General features: G+C 37.7%; 1 protein-coding gene across 6 annotated transcripts in view; it reads right to left on the bottom strand.

The window, feature by feature from the left end:
• IPO11 (importin 11) overlaps positions 1-17671 on the bottom strand; it is a 105813-nt gene that overhangs the window by 50136 nt on the left and 38006 nt on the right. For all 6 annotated transcript variants that reach the window (XM_069777386.1, XM_069777385.1, XM_069777383.1 and 3 more), the window contains 7 exons: positions 14473-14599; positions 13303-13336; positions 13082-13122; positions 11850-11966; positions 10356-10469; positions 5891-6006; positions 4262-4338 (listed from right to left, as the gene is read on the bottom strand). In XM_069777386.1, the coding sequence (XP_069633487.1) occupies positions 4262-4338; positions 5891-6006; positions 10356-10469; positions 11850-11966; positions 13082-13122; positions 13303-13336; positions 14473-14599 (626 nt within the window). The remainder of the gene's footprint in view (positions 1-4261; positions 4339-5890; positions 6007-10355; positions 10470-11849; positions 11967-13081; positions 13123-13302; positions 13337-14472; positions 14600-17671) is intronic.

The following is a 17671-nucleotide window of genomic DNA, read 5'->3' as shown; positions in this document are numbered from 1 at the left end:
CCTGGAAGAAGAACGATTTTAAATGGAGCCCTGAGAAACAGCAAGCCTTTGAACAAATTAAACAGGAGATTGTTCAAGCAGTAGCCCCTGGACCAGTACGGGCAGGACAAGATGTTAAAAATGTGCTCTATACCGCAGCCAGGGAGAATGGCCCAACCTGGAGTCTCTGGCAGAAGCACCCGGGGAGACCCGAGGCCGACCCCTGGGGTTTTGGAGTTGGGGATATTGAGGATCCAAGGCTCGCTATACTCCAACTGAAAAAGAGATATTGGCAGCGTATGAAGGAGTTCGAGCTGCCTCAGAAGTGGTTGGTACTGAGACACAGCTCCTCTTAGCACCCTGACTGCCAGTGCTGGGCTGGATGTTCAAAGGGAGGGTCTCCTCTACACATCGTGCAACTGATGCCACGTGGAGTAAATGGGTTGCACTGATCACACGACGGGCTCGCATAGGAAACCCCAGTCGCTCAGGAATTTTGGAAGTGATCATGGACTGGCCAGAAGGCAAAGATTTCTGAATATCACCAGAGGAGGAGGTGACATGTGCTGAAGAGGCTCCGCTGTATAATAAACTGTCAGAAAATGAGAGGCAATATGCCCTTTTCACTGATGGGTCCTGTCGCATTGTGGGAAAGCACTGGAGGTGGAAGGCTGCTGTATGGAGTCCTACACGACAAGTCACAGAAACTGCTGAAGGAGAAGGTGAATCCAGTCAGTTTGCAGAGGTGAAAGCCATACAGCTAGCATTAGATATTGCTGAAAAAGAAAAGTGGCCAGTGCTCTATCTCTGTACTCACTCATGGATGGTGGCAAATGCCCTGTGGAGGTGGTTACAGCAATGGAAGCAGAGCAACTGGCAGCGCAGAGGTAAACCCATTTGGGCTGCCGCACTGTGGCAAGATATTGCGTCCCGGCTAGAGCATCTGGCTGTAAAAGTACGTCATGTAGATGCTCATCTACCCAAGAGTTGGGCCACTAAAGAACATCAAAATAACCAACAGGTGGATCAGGCTGCCAGGATTGAAGTGTCTCAGGTGGATCTGGACTGGCAACGTAAGGGTGAGCTATTTATGGCTTGGTGATACTTCAGGCCATCAGGGAAGAGATGCAACATATAGATGGGCTTGCAGTCGAGGGCTGGAACTTGACCATGGACACGATCGCACAGGTTATCCATGACTCTGAAACATGTGCTGCAATTAAGCAAGCCAAGCTGTTAAAGCCCCTGTGGTATGGAGGACGATGGCTGAAATATAAATATGGTGAAGCCTGGCAGATTGACTATATCACACTCCCACAAACTCACCAAGGCAAGTGCTATGCGCTTACAATGGTGGAAGCAACCACTGGATGGCTGGAAACAAATCTCATGCCCCATGCCACCACCCAGAACACTATCCTGGGGCTTGAAAAACAGGTCTTGTGGCAACATGGCACCCCAGAAAGAATTGAGTCCAACAACAGGACTCATTTCTGAAAGAACCTCATAGATACCTGGGCCAAAGAGCATGGCATTGAGTGGGTATATCATATCCCTTATCATGCACCGGCCTCTGGAAAAATTGAACGATACAATGGACTGCTGAAAACTACACTGAGAGCAATGGGGGGTGGAACTTTCAAACACTGGGATACACATTTAGCAAAAGACATCTGGTCAGTCAATACCAGAGGATCTGCCAGAGGGGCCTGCCCAGTGAGAATTTATGTACCGTAGAAGGGGATAAAGTCCCTGGAGTGCACATAAAAAATATGTTAGGGAAGACAGTCTGGGTTACTCCTGCCTCAGGCAAAGGTAACCCATTCATGGGATTGCTTTTGCTCAAGAACCTGGGTGCACTTGGTGGGTGATGCAAAAAGATGGGGAAGTCCAATGTGTGCCTCAAGGGGATTTGATTTTAGGTGAGAATAGCCAGAATTAGACTATATGATATTACTTGCTATATAACCCTGCTACTGTATGTTATCATTACTATAATTGTTCTATGCTATATCCATAGTACTACAGTAAGAATCACTTAGATCAAACAAGAATGAACTGTGATAAAACTCAGTGAAGCACAGTAGTGATGGAACCAGAACTCACTCCAGCATGCAACAATCCAATGGTGCACACTATCCTCCTGCTGTGTTCAATATGACCTGCTTGTCACACCGCACTGAAGCCCAATCCTGCTCTGCCAACTGAGGACTTTGCACCATCCCTCCTGCCCAGAAAAACTGGTATGACAGATGGAGCCCAGAGCTGGGAACTAAATGAACTCAACAAACGTTTTATGAGCACGACCCATAAACTCAAGCAATGATATCTCTGTGTGTGTATACATATATAAATATAAATATATATAATTTATATATCTCAAAGGGACAGAAAAGGTGATGATGATTGACTGGGGTGTAACTGAAGGTATGGAAACTGAGTATGACATCAATGGTATAGAATAAGGGGTGGATACTGTCCTGGTTTCAGCTGGGATAGAGTTAATTGTCTTCCCAGTAGCTGGCAGAGAGCTATGGTTTTGAGTTTGGTGTAAGAAGAATGTTGATAACACACTGATGTTTTCAGTTGTTGCTAAGTAATGTTTAGTCTACAGTCAAGGGTTTTTCAGCTTCTCATGCCCAGCCAGCGAGGAGGCTGGAGGGGCACAAGCAGTTGGGAGGGGACGCAGCCAGGGCAGCTGACCCAAACTGGCCAACAGGGTATTCCATACCATGTGACATCATGTCCAGTATATAAACTGGGGGGATCGCCGCTTGGGGACTAACTGGGCATTGATCAGCAGGGGGCGAGCAATTGCGCTGTGCATCATTTGTATATTCCAATCCTTTTATTATTACTGTTGTCATTTTATTAGTGTTATCATTATCATTATTAGTTTCTTCTTTTCTTTCTAGTAAACCGTTTTTATCTCAACCCATGAGTTTTACTTCTTTTCCTGATTTTCTCCCCCATCCCACTGGGTGGGTGGGGAGAGAGTAAGCAGCTGAGTGGTGCTTAGTTGCTGCTGGGGTTAAACCACAACAAAGAGTATGCCAAGGTTTCCATTCATCCTCGTCTCTTCCCTGAAAAGTACCACATGAGGACTAGGGAGGACAGGGTGGGGAGAAAATAGCAGTGGCAAATGTAAACACGCCATAAATACAGAGTATTTCTGAATTTAAATCAAACAGATTGGCAGTATGACACAACTACGAAAATCACAACCATTTGTATAGTGCAAGCTTCCTGTAGCCAATACTATCTACTGCTAACACAGAAGAAGGAGGAAGGGTAGGTGTGTAGACATGAATGAATAGAAATAGTAAGTATTTGGCAGCTACAAAACTTAAGAGGTAGCTCTGGAGTTAAAAACTAAAACCACTACAAAACACTACTTTCCTGAGCAGTTTTGTCATTAGAGATCTAGTATACACAGATGAGTAACAGAAGGCTTGATCTTGCACCACCTACCCACTGTGATTTAACTTTCTACTGACGTTTAGTCAAACTAAAACATTAAATGCTGAAAACAATTAAAAAGCTAACTTCTGCAATTTTATAAGCACATTCCTCTAAAAACCGAATCAATTTGCTGTATTAGCTCCACAACCTACAAAAGATTTCATTAAACAAAAACATCTTTACATAATAAAATTAAACCACAAAATTTTTATAAACCTTTTAATTATCAAAAAAGCAAAAGCACCCCAAATATCAGTATTTCCTAAGCACTGAATCTTAAACCTCATTAATAAGTTTGTATTTTGTCAACAACTCAGGCAAAACTACAGCTTTTAATTTCAGTGCTGCTTGACTGATACACTTAGAGACATATTTAGGTAGTTTGAAAACATCCTACATAGTTACTAACCAAATAATGGAAAAGCTAATAATGGAACCTTCAACTCTTCAGACTACAAAACATTCTGGTTGCAGGCAGAACAGGCAAATATTCCATATAATCAGTATCACTAAAATTCAGCACATTTGGTGTTAAATTTCAGGAACTTCTTAAAAAACCCTCTGAAATTATAAACTGAAATTCGTCTTATCTTTTGGGTACAAAGCAGCTTCAACTTATTAAAAAAAGAGAACCAGGGTAAGTAGATAACAAATATTAAAGATGGGAAAGTGAAACAATAAAAACCTGGTTTTCATTTTTTAATAGTTACAATTTTGCAAGCCCCCTTAGGTCCTGTAGCCACAGCAGCATTACTTAATGCATGAACACAAGCAGTAGAAAAAAAAAAAAACCCAGAAATCTTATTAGTTAAAGACTTACCAAGAAGTGCAGACATGTTCTGAAATATTCTCAGGAGCTCAGGTGTAAGACATGGACTATTCTCCAATGTCACTAACCTAAGAATACATTAAGCAAAATATTCATATAATCTATGAATAACATTGAGCAATCATTCCGACAGATGTAAAACATTGTAACTTCTAGTAACCATCTATATGATCCTTAAATAATGTGTAACAATTACTTGAAGCATATTTCAAGTGCAGCAGTAGTCCTTACAAGACACCCATCAGTATAGGCATGGGTCTGGCTAAGGTAGGAAAAGAAAAACATGCTACTGGCTTTTTATAAAGACAACGTAACCTCCAAAATGCAGTGATGAGAATGTTTAAGTACACAACTTGAACTCAGAGAAGGTGGGTAGAGAGGGATATTCATGGTGTAAGGACAATGCATGTAGTGTTCTACAGCTCATAGGAACAGCTGTGATGGCAACCAGCTCAAACCTTTACTTTTTTTTTTTTTTGGAGGTCTGAAATGATGCATTGATTACCATACATAAAAAGCATAACTATATGCTCAACATTGTTTGTAACAATTTAAAATTCCTGAGGTTTGAAAACAGTAGCTGTAAATTAAATTCATAGTTAAAGCCACAGCAACACATTCCAGTTTGTTCCTAGATCGTAGGTGTAGGATTATTGTCTTTAACTTTTCTGATTATGTAAAGTATCTTAGCTGTTCTCCTGCCCTTGGTTCAAAAGCCATTAGAGTCCAAGCTGTCTCTGCCAGCTCCATCCAGATTCCTCTGATGCTCTAGGACATCTTAAAATACCATTCTTCTGCGTAGGCATCAGAATAACAACCTCAAGATCAGTATTATTAAGAAGATATAAAGGTACTAAACTGATACATTAAGGAGGCCCCTGTCTTAAATTCTGTTAAGATCTTGCACTTCAACTTGCTGCCCCACCAGCATTATAAATCTTAGTTTTGCTGCACATAGAACAGATCATTTGTATGTTAAGTATTTGTAATTCAAATGCCCATCTACAACTTAGATCAAAAGAATCCCTCACTATTTCAAGGCAACTCAATATATGCCTATTATGCAGGAAAGATGTGCTGAATTTGGTCCAGGTAACAGTTTCCTCCTCATAGAGTGTCAGCTGCCCCAAAACCAAACAAATTAGGCTCATGGCAAACTGATCACAGTGCCATTTCTTGTTTTATGTTCAGTCACCAAATAGCTTGAGATCTGGAAGATAACTTCTGCATTTTATCCTTGTAAACTTGCAATCTCTTCCAGCAACCAGCTCTGAAAATCTGTGGTTTATTGTGCTCCCAAAGCCAAGCACATAAAATTGTTAGTTTAGCATGCGCATTATTGTGAGTCTAGACTTTGTGTCTTGCTGTTCCTTATCACAACAGAACTGTATCTCAATATGAACTGCCCGAAAATGGATTACCTACTCAGTTATTTTTGTTTCTTTCATTAACTTCCTAACCTCATCTTTTCTGAAAAAAGGTATGACACAGATGATCTCAATGTAAGATAACAAGAACATATAAATTCTTACTACAGTCAAATCTTTTTAAATATTTTTTTTTTCATCTGGGGATACAAAAATAACATTTTAAAAATTAGAAACTGACAAAGAACATTACCATAACTCTAAACCATCTTCCAGAAGATAGACATGTGGAGGCTGAGAAACATCTGTACTTAGCTGAATAACTGGAAGTAGAAAAGGATAGAGATTTTTGCTCTCTGCTCCCAGTCCCTATAAAAGTAAATAAAAAGTGTACAATACTTTAAAAATTGCAAAATCAAACATTTAAAGAATAGCATTGAAAGAGATCTGTGATGCTGTTCTATTTGCATACTGTAAACATGCATTCAAGATATCAAAGGCTGAACTTGCATCCATTTCATAGAACAACAAAATAGTCTGACACTCTTGAGCTTTCTCTCAACATGTCTTGAGAAAATTATGTAAGTTTTTTTGAAAAAAGCAGCTTATAAATGGTCTGCAAGAAAAAGTTATAAACAATACACATTCCTAAAAACATTAACTGGTTATTCTCTTTCTGGGAAAAGTCACAGCTCTAACAAATACTAAATGATTAAATACTGAAAAAAGTGTTTTAAAGATCAGGAAAAGAATTACTCTTTGGACCTTACTACATACTAAATCTTTTGACATATTCTAAAGAACCAAGAGAAGGGTTTGTTTTTGTTGCTACACAAATATTCAGAGACTGATGACAGTGATTTATTTTTTTAAATGATGCATTAGCCATATGCAAAGATATCTTCCCAAGAATGCAGAGTAAAGAATTTTTTCAGCAATCATTTAATAAGAAAACCCAATTTTTACAAATGAGCTAAAGATAACTATTTTCAAAACAAATCATAAATTAAAACTAATCCTAAAAGGAATGGAATTCTTAAATTGGGAACTATTTTGTAATATTACTACTTAAGAGAACTGAAGCTAGTTGAATGCTGCTTTTGCATAATTACTGTATTTGGAAAATGTTAAGTTTAAAATTACATGATGTTTCTAAGTTAAGGCTTCTTTGTGGAATTATTTGTTTATTTAAACAAACTTGCCTTAAAAGAAATGGAATCTTCCATAAATTTGTCTAATGTCTTTGTGTCCACCTATATTTTTGGTACCTACATGGGCCAGTAACAAGAAGTTCCAAATTTGTTTATTGTGAAAATATAATTTGTCTTTGTTTGAACTAACTCCACTTTTAAAGAACCCTAATTTTCCCTGTATTTGTAATGTCTAGTCATTCCCCTTCCATCTTCCTTCCACTGTTAACCTCTACAATACTGTCCTCTCAGCCATGTGTTACCACAAGTTCAAGACTGCCTACATATTCAGTCTGTTCCTGTATGGATACTGCCCTATATCCTAGGAGCACTGATCTTGATCTTTGCTAGTCTTATGACATCTTTTTGAGATGTAGTAGGGGTTGGAGAAGGTGGGATGGCATATAGTCCATATTAAAGAAGTACTTAATAGCATGGATTCTGTAGGCAATATAACCATGTACTGTTCTATTTGTCAATCTTTTCTCAGGAACCTACTGCATTTTATTAGCCTTTTTGCTGCCAACAGCAGATATTTCTAGATATTTCAAGTTCCAGGATTATTTAATTATACCAAGATCTTTTCCTTCACTGGTAAGAAACTCAGTTAATTTTAACGAACTCTGGATAAAGCAAGCAGCTAATAATTTCTATAGGCTTTCAAAATTCTCTGCCAAGGTATTACAGTAAGCCTCTAGAGGAATTAGGGAAAAATAGGGAAGAGATGCGAGTTACCATCAAGAATCAAAACCACTCAAGCAGCTCCTCTTGAGTGCCATCAAGTGGCCTATACAGGACAACCAGGTGATCGACCTAGCCAGCATGGTTTTATGAAAGGCCGGTCCTGCTTGACCAACTTGATCTCCTTCTATGACAAGATGACCTGCTTAGTGGATGAGGGAAAGGCTGTGGATGTTGTCTACCTGGACTTCAGTAAGGCCTTTGACACAGTTTCCACACAGCGTTCTTCTGGAGAACCTGGCTGCTCATGGCTTGGAAGGGTGTACTCTTCACTGGGTGAAAAGTTGGCTGGATGGCTGAGCCCAAAGAGTGGTGGTGAATGGAGTTAAGTCCTGTTGGTGGCCGGTCACAAGTGGTGTTCCCAAGGGCCCAGCACTGGGGCCAGTTCTGTTTAGTATCTTTATCAGTGATCTGGACAAGGGGATCGAGTGCACCCTCAGTAAGTTTGCGGATGACACCAAGTTGGGCAGAAGGGTTGATCTGCTCGAGGGTAGGAAGGCTCTACAGAGGGATCTGGACAGGCTGGATTGATGGGCTGAGGCCAACTGTACAAGGTTCAGCAAGGCCAAGTGCTGGGTCCTACACTTGGGTCACAACAACCCCATGCAGTGCTACAGGCTTGGGGAAGAGTGGATGGAAAGCTGCCCGGCAGAAAAAGACCTGGGGGTGCTGGTTGACAGCCGGCTGAATATGAGCCAGCAGTGTGCCCAGGTGGCCAAGAAGGCCAATGGCATCCTGGCCTGTATCAGAAATAGTGTGGCCAGCAGGAGCAGGGAGGTGATCGTCCCCCTGTACTGGGCACTGGTGAGGCTGCACCCCAGATACTACAAGACAGACATTGAGGTGCTGGAGCACATCCAAAGAAGAGCAATGAGGCTGGTGAAGGGTCTAGAGCACAAGTCTTATGAGGAGCAGCTAAGGGAACTGGGGTGGTTTAGCCTGGAGAAAAGGAGGCTGAAGGGAGACCTTATTGCTCTCTACAACTGCCTGAAAGGAGATTGTAGTGAGGTTGGTGTCGGTCTCTTCTCCCCAGGGGAGGTTTAAATTGGATATTAGGAAAAATTTCTTCACAGGAAGGGTTATCAAGCATTGGAACAGGCTGCCCAGGGAAGTGGATGAGTCACCATCCCTGGAGGTATTTAAAAGACAAGTAGATGTGGCATTTCAGGACATGGTTTAGTGGTGGACTTGGCAGCGTTAATGGCTGAACTCGATCTTAAGAGTCTTTTCCAACCTAAATGATTCTACGATTCTATGATTCTAAAAGGTCAAAACTCATTCATCTGACTACAGATTACCTGCAACTTCTTTTTAGATACGAAGTTGGTCAACATAGCTATTAATGTTATATGGCAAAATTTGAGATCAGAAGTTACCCAGATTTCTTCAGTTTTGAGAACTGCAAGATACTAAGTGAACTAACCAAACTTGGCTAAATAAACAAATATAGGCAAATGAAACCTAATGTTGATAAATGCAAGCAATATATTCTGGAAAGGAAAAGTTCCCTACAACACACAGATATAAAAAAAACCCTACAAAAATCTACAGAAAAACAACAGTCTGAGAATCACTATGTTCACATCTATTCTTGGTATTACTATCACTTATGGCACTTAGAAGCCACAGTCACAAACAAAGGTAAGGTGATAGTAGTCCCTAGCTCACAGATATTTTAATAGTTCTGACCATTTCATTTTAAAACAGACATTAAAAAGCAGAGATATTCAAGTATAGCTAAAAAGAAAATAATGAGCATAGTAAATTCACAAAAAAAGAAAAAAATGAAGGAGACTGACATACAAATAACAGCATGTGATGCAAATTAGTTACATAACAAAGCAGGCAGCTCAGAGCTGCTATTATCTGTTTCATGTAACATACGAACAAAGCAGAAGCTAATATCAGAAAAGCTAGGAAATTTAAGAAGGGATGAAATAAGCTATTTTTTCCATTATGTTATATAAAAAGGTTGCAGAAATCATTGCAAGAGGACATAATAGGTACCAGAGGTTATGCAGTAGAAAGGTAATGGTGAAAATGGTAACAATAAAAGGGTTGGAATTCTAAATAAAAAAGATGACTCATCACAATTAGTCAATGCCAACACCACCTTGGAGACATTAACCTTAAGTTATGATTTAAACAAGGAACATTTGACACTAATCTGAATTAAAATGCAAATTTAAAGAACAGGCCAAGTGAAACTTGTTGTGGTGGCCCATATCTTGGGCTATGATTTAAAAATGACTTGTCTTCACAGAAAGTTTGCAAAGAAAATAAATTCCACATCCCTGGGAGCTGAATGGCAAGCAACGGGGAAACAGATGTGCTACACTGCAGAATCAAGTCTGAACCATACACAATGACTGCAAGAAAAGACCGACACTCCTAATGTCAGCTGGGAAATACAGGAAGCCAGAACAAGCTCTTTCACGTAGACTATAAAGTCACTAAAGCAGGCTCATTTCCAAGATTACAAAACCAAAACCCTCCAGAACACAAGCAAATCTGCCTACAGAACTGCTTTTACTGAACAAGCCCCTGGAAACAAAACAGTTAAGTGCTTAACATCAGCCATGTTTAACTCCACTATCAGAAAACCATGTCTTTACTGTAAGACTGAAAACATTTAGAAATAGCCTATAAAACCAAAACATACCTTAATTTTACCTATATCTATATACATATGCATATAAACACACACACACACACAGAGAACATGTAGACATGTCGGAGAAAGAACTGTAGGAGATACTGGCAACATTTATGATTCTGACCCCTTACCTGGACGAGATGGATTAGGGTGGTTAGAATGGCACATCGTAGCATATTGTGCTCCTCACTCTGTTTCCAAAGGAGTGGTAAATACTGAACCAAACATCCTACGTATGGTCGTATCTGAAGTTCAGGACACAAATTTGTTTCTTAATGTGTGAAAAACAAGGCCATTAATTTATCCCAAGCATAATTTCTGAAATATTTAAGAGCTGCTTTTGTCAAAGTAAAAATAGGGTTTGCTTTAATTTACTCCTCTTTCCCTCTTCCTAAAACACCATATTCCATACTCTGTGGCTAAAGTAACTCCTGACTGCACAGTGGTTTGAAAAGAATATATTACTTATGGTAATGTTTGTGCATGGCAATCAGGCTTAAGTAGTAAATAGAAAAAATACTTATTTTGATAACCAGAGATACTTTCATATTAATATATTCCTCACTTAAACAGGATTCCTAAATAATGTCATCCTTTAAGACAACCAAAACCAGTTCCCATAAAAAAAAAATAATGCTGAATAACCTCTGAAGTTACCCACCCTTTGAGCAAGGGTTGGACTACATAACCTCCAGAGGTTTGTCCCAACCTAAATTTTTTCTATGATACTCTACAATACTAAAAGGTTAATCTGTCTTCTATAGTATTTAATTAGGAATTAACCTAAACAGACTCAAAGGTTCTTTGTTAATTTGTTTTTTCTGCTGCTTCTCTAGCTGATCTAAAACACAGGGAAATCTGCTGCCATGTTGACTTTTCCTACAAGGGCCAATTAGGAAAGCTTAATCTGGCTCTCAGACAGGACTACTTGTAGAAAGAGGAGATCAACTCAAAACCATGCATTATCTCTGTCCTTAATACAGTAATACCGCAAAAAAAAACCTGAGACAAGAGCAGTCAACAATTCTTTTTTTTAATTCTGCAAAAACATCTTCAATTTCTTCATGTATAAGCTGAAGAATATACTTTAACACTAAGAAGGAAGTAGTGAAAATTCATAATGGGAACTTGAAACTTTTCATGCAGTTACGCAGAGTGCTGTATAGGCAATTGTGATCTGTATCAGTGCCAATGAGAGATTACAAGTTTAACTGCACAGTCTGTAGGACTGTGAAGCATTTTGTCCCCAAAAACATCTTTTAAGATTTAATAAAATACTAGTTCAGATAGAAGATAAGTAGAATAAATTACAATTAAAAAAGACAATTGCAAGAAATGTAGTAAGATAAGCAGTGAAAATCTTTCTGTACTCTAAAAGATGAGTCAATACAAAAAATAGACAGTAAATAAAGAATAGTAACTGAGCAAGAACATTTTACACAAAAGATAAATGAGACCTGAAAAGTTAGAGATCCAAGTACTGCAAACAATGCAGGCACCTACCATAACAATAACCAGTCTATTAATCAATGACATTTTTCTACTATTTTCATAAAAGCCAAAAACATCAAGTCCTCCTGTGTGTTCTTAGTACAAAGCTAACACTGAAATCTGTAACGAAATACCTGCATATTGACTCTTTCAATCACACAAGACAGAACGTGAAGAACATGCATTTTGGTGTCACATTGTGTTACTTCCTGCAGCAGCTGAAAAAGCAGTGTAAACATGGATTCCAGATACTAAAAGAAAAATAAACAACTACAGATTAGACCATCCAAAATACAACTAGTGACATGAACTGGTGATTCTCCTGTATCCTTACAACTCTAAGACATCTATGAACCTTGAAAGACACTTAGGAAGCGTGCAAAATGTTACAGTTTCATTTGGAAAAACACACACTAGCCAATCACTGCCTAAACAAGATAAAAAAATTCAGATATGCTTTTATGTAACAGTTCAAACGTGATCAGTTTGAACATAAATAATTTTCATGTTTTGGTAAGTGTTTAACATGGCTTCACAGATAAAATACTATAAAGCTGAAAGCCATCTCTCCAGAAGGAGCACTTTGTTAGGCTCAAAGCAAAGGTACCATCTTCCAGCTTTTGGTTCAGTAGATAAAATTTACTGAACTGAAAAAGACACCTTAAACAATTCCAATGTTTATAGTGTAGATGCACTCTACATTTTTCTTTGTTTGTTCTCAAGAAAGTTGCAATTAACACGGAAGTCATAATGAAATGAGAAGAAAAAGCACCTGCTACATTTGAGTGATCAAAATAAATCTTTGCTGCATTTATACCTAATATTTCATTGTTTACTTATTGACAACAGTAGTGACCACTGTAAAGAACACAAATATAGGAGACCAAGAAAATCTATGTTTTTAAGGCACTATTTTAACCACACACTTATATTTAATATGCGTGTGAAACAGCAGGTTGGAAAGTACTGTGTGAAACAGGCATACTGGAAAGTCACATTGATGTAGAGACGTATTTGTTAAGGACATCATTCATGTTGTCTTAGCATGAAGAAACTTAGCATCTGGTAATACATAGTATATATAGTACTAAACACAACACTAGAAATTTGTAATAGTCATAGTACTTTTTGAATTGTCTGCCTGTATATTGCACTTTAGTAACCTTAACAGCAGCTGTATGAGTTTTTACATATTTTGGCCTATAAAGACAAAAAAAACCCCAAACATACACACACTGATTACTAAATAGTGTGATTTAAAATGAAATTGGAAATTATTTTTTCCTGGTTTAAAATTAAAGTGGAAAATATTTTTTTCCTGCTTTCCTCTATGGATCTATCTGCTTATCGGATAAGATGCTCTTACCGGTAAGAACTGGTCAGTTCTGAACTCGAAGTCATCAACAGGTAGACAACCATTAAGGAAAAATAATACAGATTGCAGATGGATACAAGACTCAACTGAGCAAAGATACCACAGATACACAAAAATTATAATGAAGAATTTGGTAGTAAGTTTAAAATTGTTTATTTTCCAGTAACTGTGAATTAAGAACTAATCAAACAGCTTTGCCAATAAAAGGATATTTAACTTCAGTGTTGTAGCTGTCTCAATACGGACCTGAAAGACAAAAGTCAAGAAGCATCACGCATATGTCCATTAAATATTTTGATTATCAACATAATTTCTAACAATATCAAATCAGTTGCTGTTTTTGGAACTGCATCATTCTATGAGTTCTGTCATCCTCTAAGAAATGTAGTTACTTCAATTCAAACATTTTCAATTGCTTTCATTTTAGTATCCTTTAATTTTATTTGGCATTGCTAAAGTGGTACCATCTGGAGAAACTACTCCAGCAAAACCTTCATGAAGGTCAAGAAAGAATTAAATAGGAAGATATCTAGCCTGTGATAAAAACTCTTGCAATAGAGAAGGAGTTTAACTTGGGATTATCTCATGGCTTGCTGTCACCCAAAAAGCACAGAATCAAATAAACTCAGCAAGTTAGCATCTTCTTCCCTTGCAGGTATTCAAATGCTCAGAAAGCATTAAGTGAAAACAGTCACAACATTGACACAGAAACACATCCTGCTCTGCTAAAGCTGTCTGGAATCACAGAAGTAACTGATGACTGCCAATTACTAATTTTTAACTAACAAACTAGCTAGGTTTGTTTTATTTGTTGGCTGCTAGGTCTGTTTAAAAATAAAAACAAAAGAAGCAATTGCAAAACCAGCTTCTCAACTCAACCTCACCTGCTGGTAAACTGAAATTGTAGCTTAAAACCACAGAATTGTACTCAATCAGCTTGGCAACCAATGCCATTTATCATATTCTGCTAGCAGATAACTATGTTGATACTTAAGTAATACTGTATACTGCAGGGACTAGTCACAGAATAACCCTGTTTTATCTACACAAAGTGTTCAGTTGTTTATAAATTATTTATCTCAAGACACTTCACAACTTTCTTACAAAAAACAGACTACTGCTATTGCCATTCATTTTCCCACCAAAGTCATCACTAGCAAACATCTTAAGAGCTTGTTTCATGTCTTTGACCTTATTGTTCAACATCTCCACAATTAAACACCCCCACAATTCCCAACAGGTTATCTTTTGCAAGACACAACAGACTTTAAGGTATGACGTTATGAAATTCTCAATCAAGTTCACACAAGGTATGGTATTTATGTTTCACTTGTGTTTACAGAACAAATATGTAATCCAAAACATTACTGATTTATACTTACCACTAAGTCCTGGTCTTGAAGCAAGTTACAAATTGCCTCATACAACACAGGTCTCAAGTCTGATTTGAATTTTACAGAAATCCACTGTCCAATCAGCCAAATTACTCGTCTGCGTATTGGTTTGTATCTTTAAAAGTAGGGGAAAAAAATTGTACTCATTAACTCATTATACTTGCTGTTCTAGAATACTTTGATGAAAAAGAAATCAAAGAATCACTAGGAAAACATTATTCCCAAAACAATTATTAAAAGATGTAGTGTGTTAAGACCAACTTTAGAACTTTGGTACAGAAAGCTTTTTCATCAAAATTCTGAATACCAACTTAGTCTGAAAAAGATGACTTTCATCCTAAATGACTGTATCTTGAAGGTCTCACTAGAGACACAGTTTATTCTGCACATACCACACCAATAAAAGAAACTAAAAATACATCTCACATTTATTACTGCCACAATGGTGTCTACCGCTTTCACCATTGTTTCTAGCAATTTTCTTGACATTCCTTTTATGCTCAAAATTTTAGGTCATATACAATTTAAAAATGCTAACTTAAGTACTGCATTACAGCAACTGACAGATTATTTCATGTCACCAGTCTAAAACTATTCTTAGGAAGAACTGATACCGCCTAATCTTGCACCACTGCAGCAACAAGAGCACAAATCAAACAGCTTTAGCGTCAATGGGAAGAAGTAAGAACCAGAACAACGAGCTGAATTGCCTAACATAATGACTGAGAAAAGCATTCCATAGCGCTGCTATTCTTCTCCATTGATTGTAAAAGCTGATCAGGAAGAGTAGCTCAGATTTAAATGTTTAACTTGCAGACATATAATGTTAGGGAAGAGGAACCCTATTCACAGAATTTTAACTAACGAATTATTTTGCCTTATCCTAAATGTGTTTTTCATTTGATGAACTTCTGCCGTGCAAGCCATCAAGACAGCAATTTAAACTGAAGTTACTGAGGTTTCTTTACATTTAATAAATGCGATTTATTAAACATTCCCATAACCATGAGATAATTAACAAAGCACACCTTCAGAGAACATGAAAGTTGTGGAAGTAGCATATATACAGCAGTTCATTAAACTGGAACACAAAGCTAATGAGGAGTAACATTCCAGTATTGCTTGAGATTTATTGACTGGCAGTGAAGAATGAACAATCCATGCTGAAGCACGACTTGCACAAGACCTTGCCTTACTAACACATCCTTCTATTTCAGAAGCTGTGATGATACAACTTTTTCTATTCTTTGAATGCTCATGTCAGATAACCTTGGAAAAATCAGAATACTACAAAACTAAGAGGCTTTTCTTAAGGTTCGTATTGGACAGTTTTCAAACCACTATCACATAAAGAAAAGTTTTAAATGACATGACATTAAGTACATATCCGTCTGCTGACACTACTTGTGGGAAAAGCTCACCTCTTAGAACTTCGTTAGCTTTTACACTAAGAGCACACACTGACTCAATACAAGCAGATTGAGCCTCCTGGACCTAAAGCTCACATGGGAAAAGTGACCACGTTCCAGAATGAGATAGCTTCTATTGCAATAGTCATGGGACAGTAGCTTTAAGTAGTCTGGACAGCATTCAGACATTCAAGTCAAAAGTATCTTACTTGATACCAGAGTACTAAGCGTCACATCGATACTTTCTCTCTCTGCAGGAAAAATTGTTTTAAGATTGAATTAATGCAAAAAAATTGTACTCAGTAAACTATTTTCATATTATGGAAAAGTTTCTCCTTAATCAGTACAAAACTAAATATTATGGAAAGTGATAAATTTGGCAATGCAATGTTTCTAAAAGTCTTTAAGAATATTTTTCATTAATTCCATATTTCTCCTACTGGTATGGTCATGGTTGACAGACTCACTACCAAAAGACACTGAAACATTCAAAGAAAACAAAACACACCAAACTATGTCAATGTTGACAACACAAAGGTTTGTGTTCCCAAACATGAACCAGTTTGTGAATAAGCATGCTAATCACCATGGGACATTCTGCAGGACAGCAGATCGTACCCTCCAATCTGCTTTATCTGAACTGCATACGTATTCCTGAAGCATCATTAAAGCAGCACTCCATTCATACTACTAACACTGTCTCCCTTGTTGCATTGGTGGTCTCCAATGGTGCTGGCAGTAGAAGCAGTTCAAGCAAAAAAGGCTTCAAACTTCTGGACGACTTCTACTGAAAGCTTCTGTCCCCACAGGAATTTCATCCTGGGACATCATAAATGTCAACTAAATGATCAGGTAGCTGTCTTACCAACTGTAAATACATCTATTTCAACCGTAGAAGACTTTTGTCAGTTTTACTTATGCTATATGGATGAATAGCATAAAAATGCCAAAGCCAGCATGTGCTACGAATACCATGGCAGCTTTATTCAGAGATTGGTGCTGGTACAGCACAACAAAGGATCAATAATATATACAAGATCTTTCATTTTTTCCTGCTCTTCTGACATTTACCCTAACCATTAGAATACTTGGCCACTGCTAGGTAGCAAGATGAAGTTGAAATCTTACGGGGAAAAAAAAAAGACTAATGAGAAAGAATAAAAACATTAGGAAACACCAGGTAAACAACTGTGGCAATTATTCTGTGACTCTGAAGAAAGGTTATACAACCAAAAGTAAATAATTAATGTTTTAAAAAGTATATTGTAATAAAAGAAGCATTCTAGTATTTGTAAGTTTAGCAGGATCTTCTACTCTACATGAAATTGAACTGTATTTGTAAAAAAAGTGTTCATAACTGGCATTTGGGAATTAAAGAAATTGGCTAGCAACTCATTATAGAAAATCAACTACAACTTATAGTGGCTCTGAAAGGTATTAGCAAACAAATTAGTTTATATTTCAAACACCCATTATGTCTGGTAAGATGAACTGCAAATGTGAAAAAAAAGTAGTAAAATTCTTCAAAGGACATTAGGGTCACTGCTAATGACTCTGATGAGAAAAATAAGACATACTTATTCAGAGTCAAAGGGTGATTTGGAACTCATCTGATGAGGATTAGCATGTACAATAGCAGTCACTACTTCCCCTGAGGGAAGTGGGACAGTTTGAGGAACAGGGAGGAACACTGTCTTCTAGTCAGTTGTAGAGATGGACAGTCTGTGGCAAGATGCCAAAACTGATCTTTCAAAATACTGTGATAGCTGCTAAACAAA

The sequence above is a fragment of the Haliaeetus albicilla genome, chromosome Z, assembly GCF_947461875.1.
Source record: "Haliaeetus albicilla chromosome Z, bHalAlb1.1, whole genome shotgun sequence".
Taxonomy (NCBI): Eukaryota; Metazoa; Chordata; class Aves; order Accipitriformes; family Accipitridae; genus Haliaeetus; species Haliaeetus albicilla.
The sequence above is the reverse complement of the archived record's forward strand: the minus strand, read 5'-3'. Positions and strand labels throughout refer to the sequence as shown.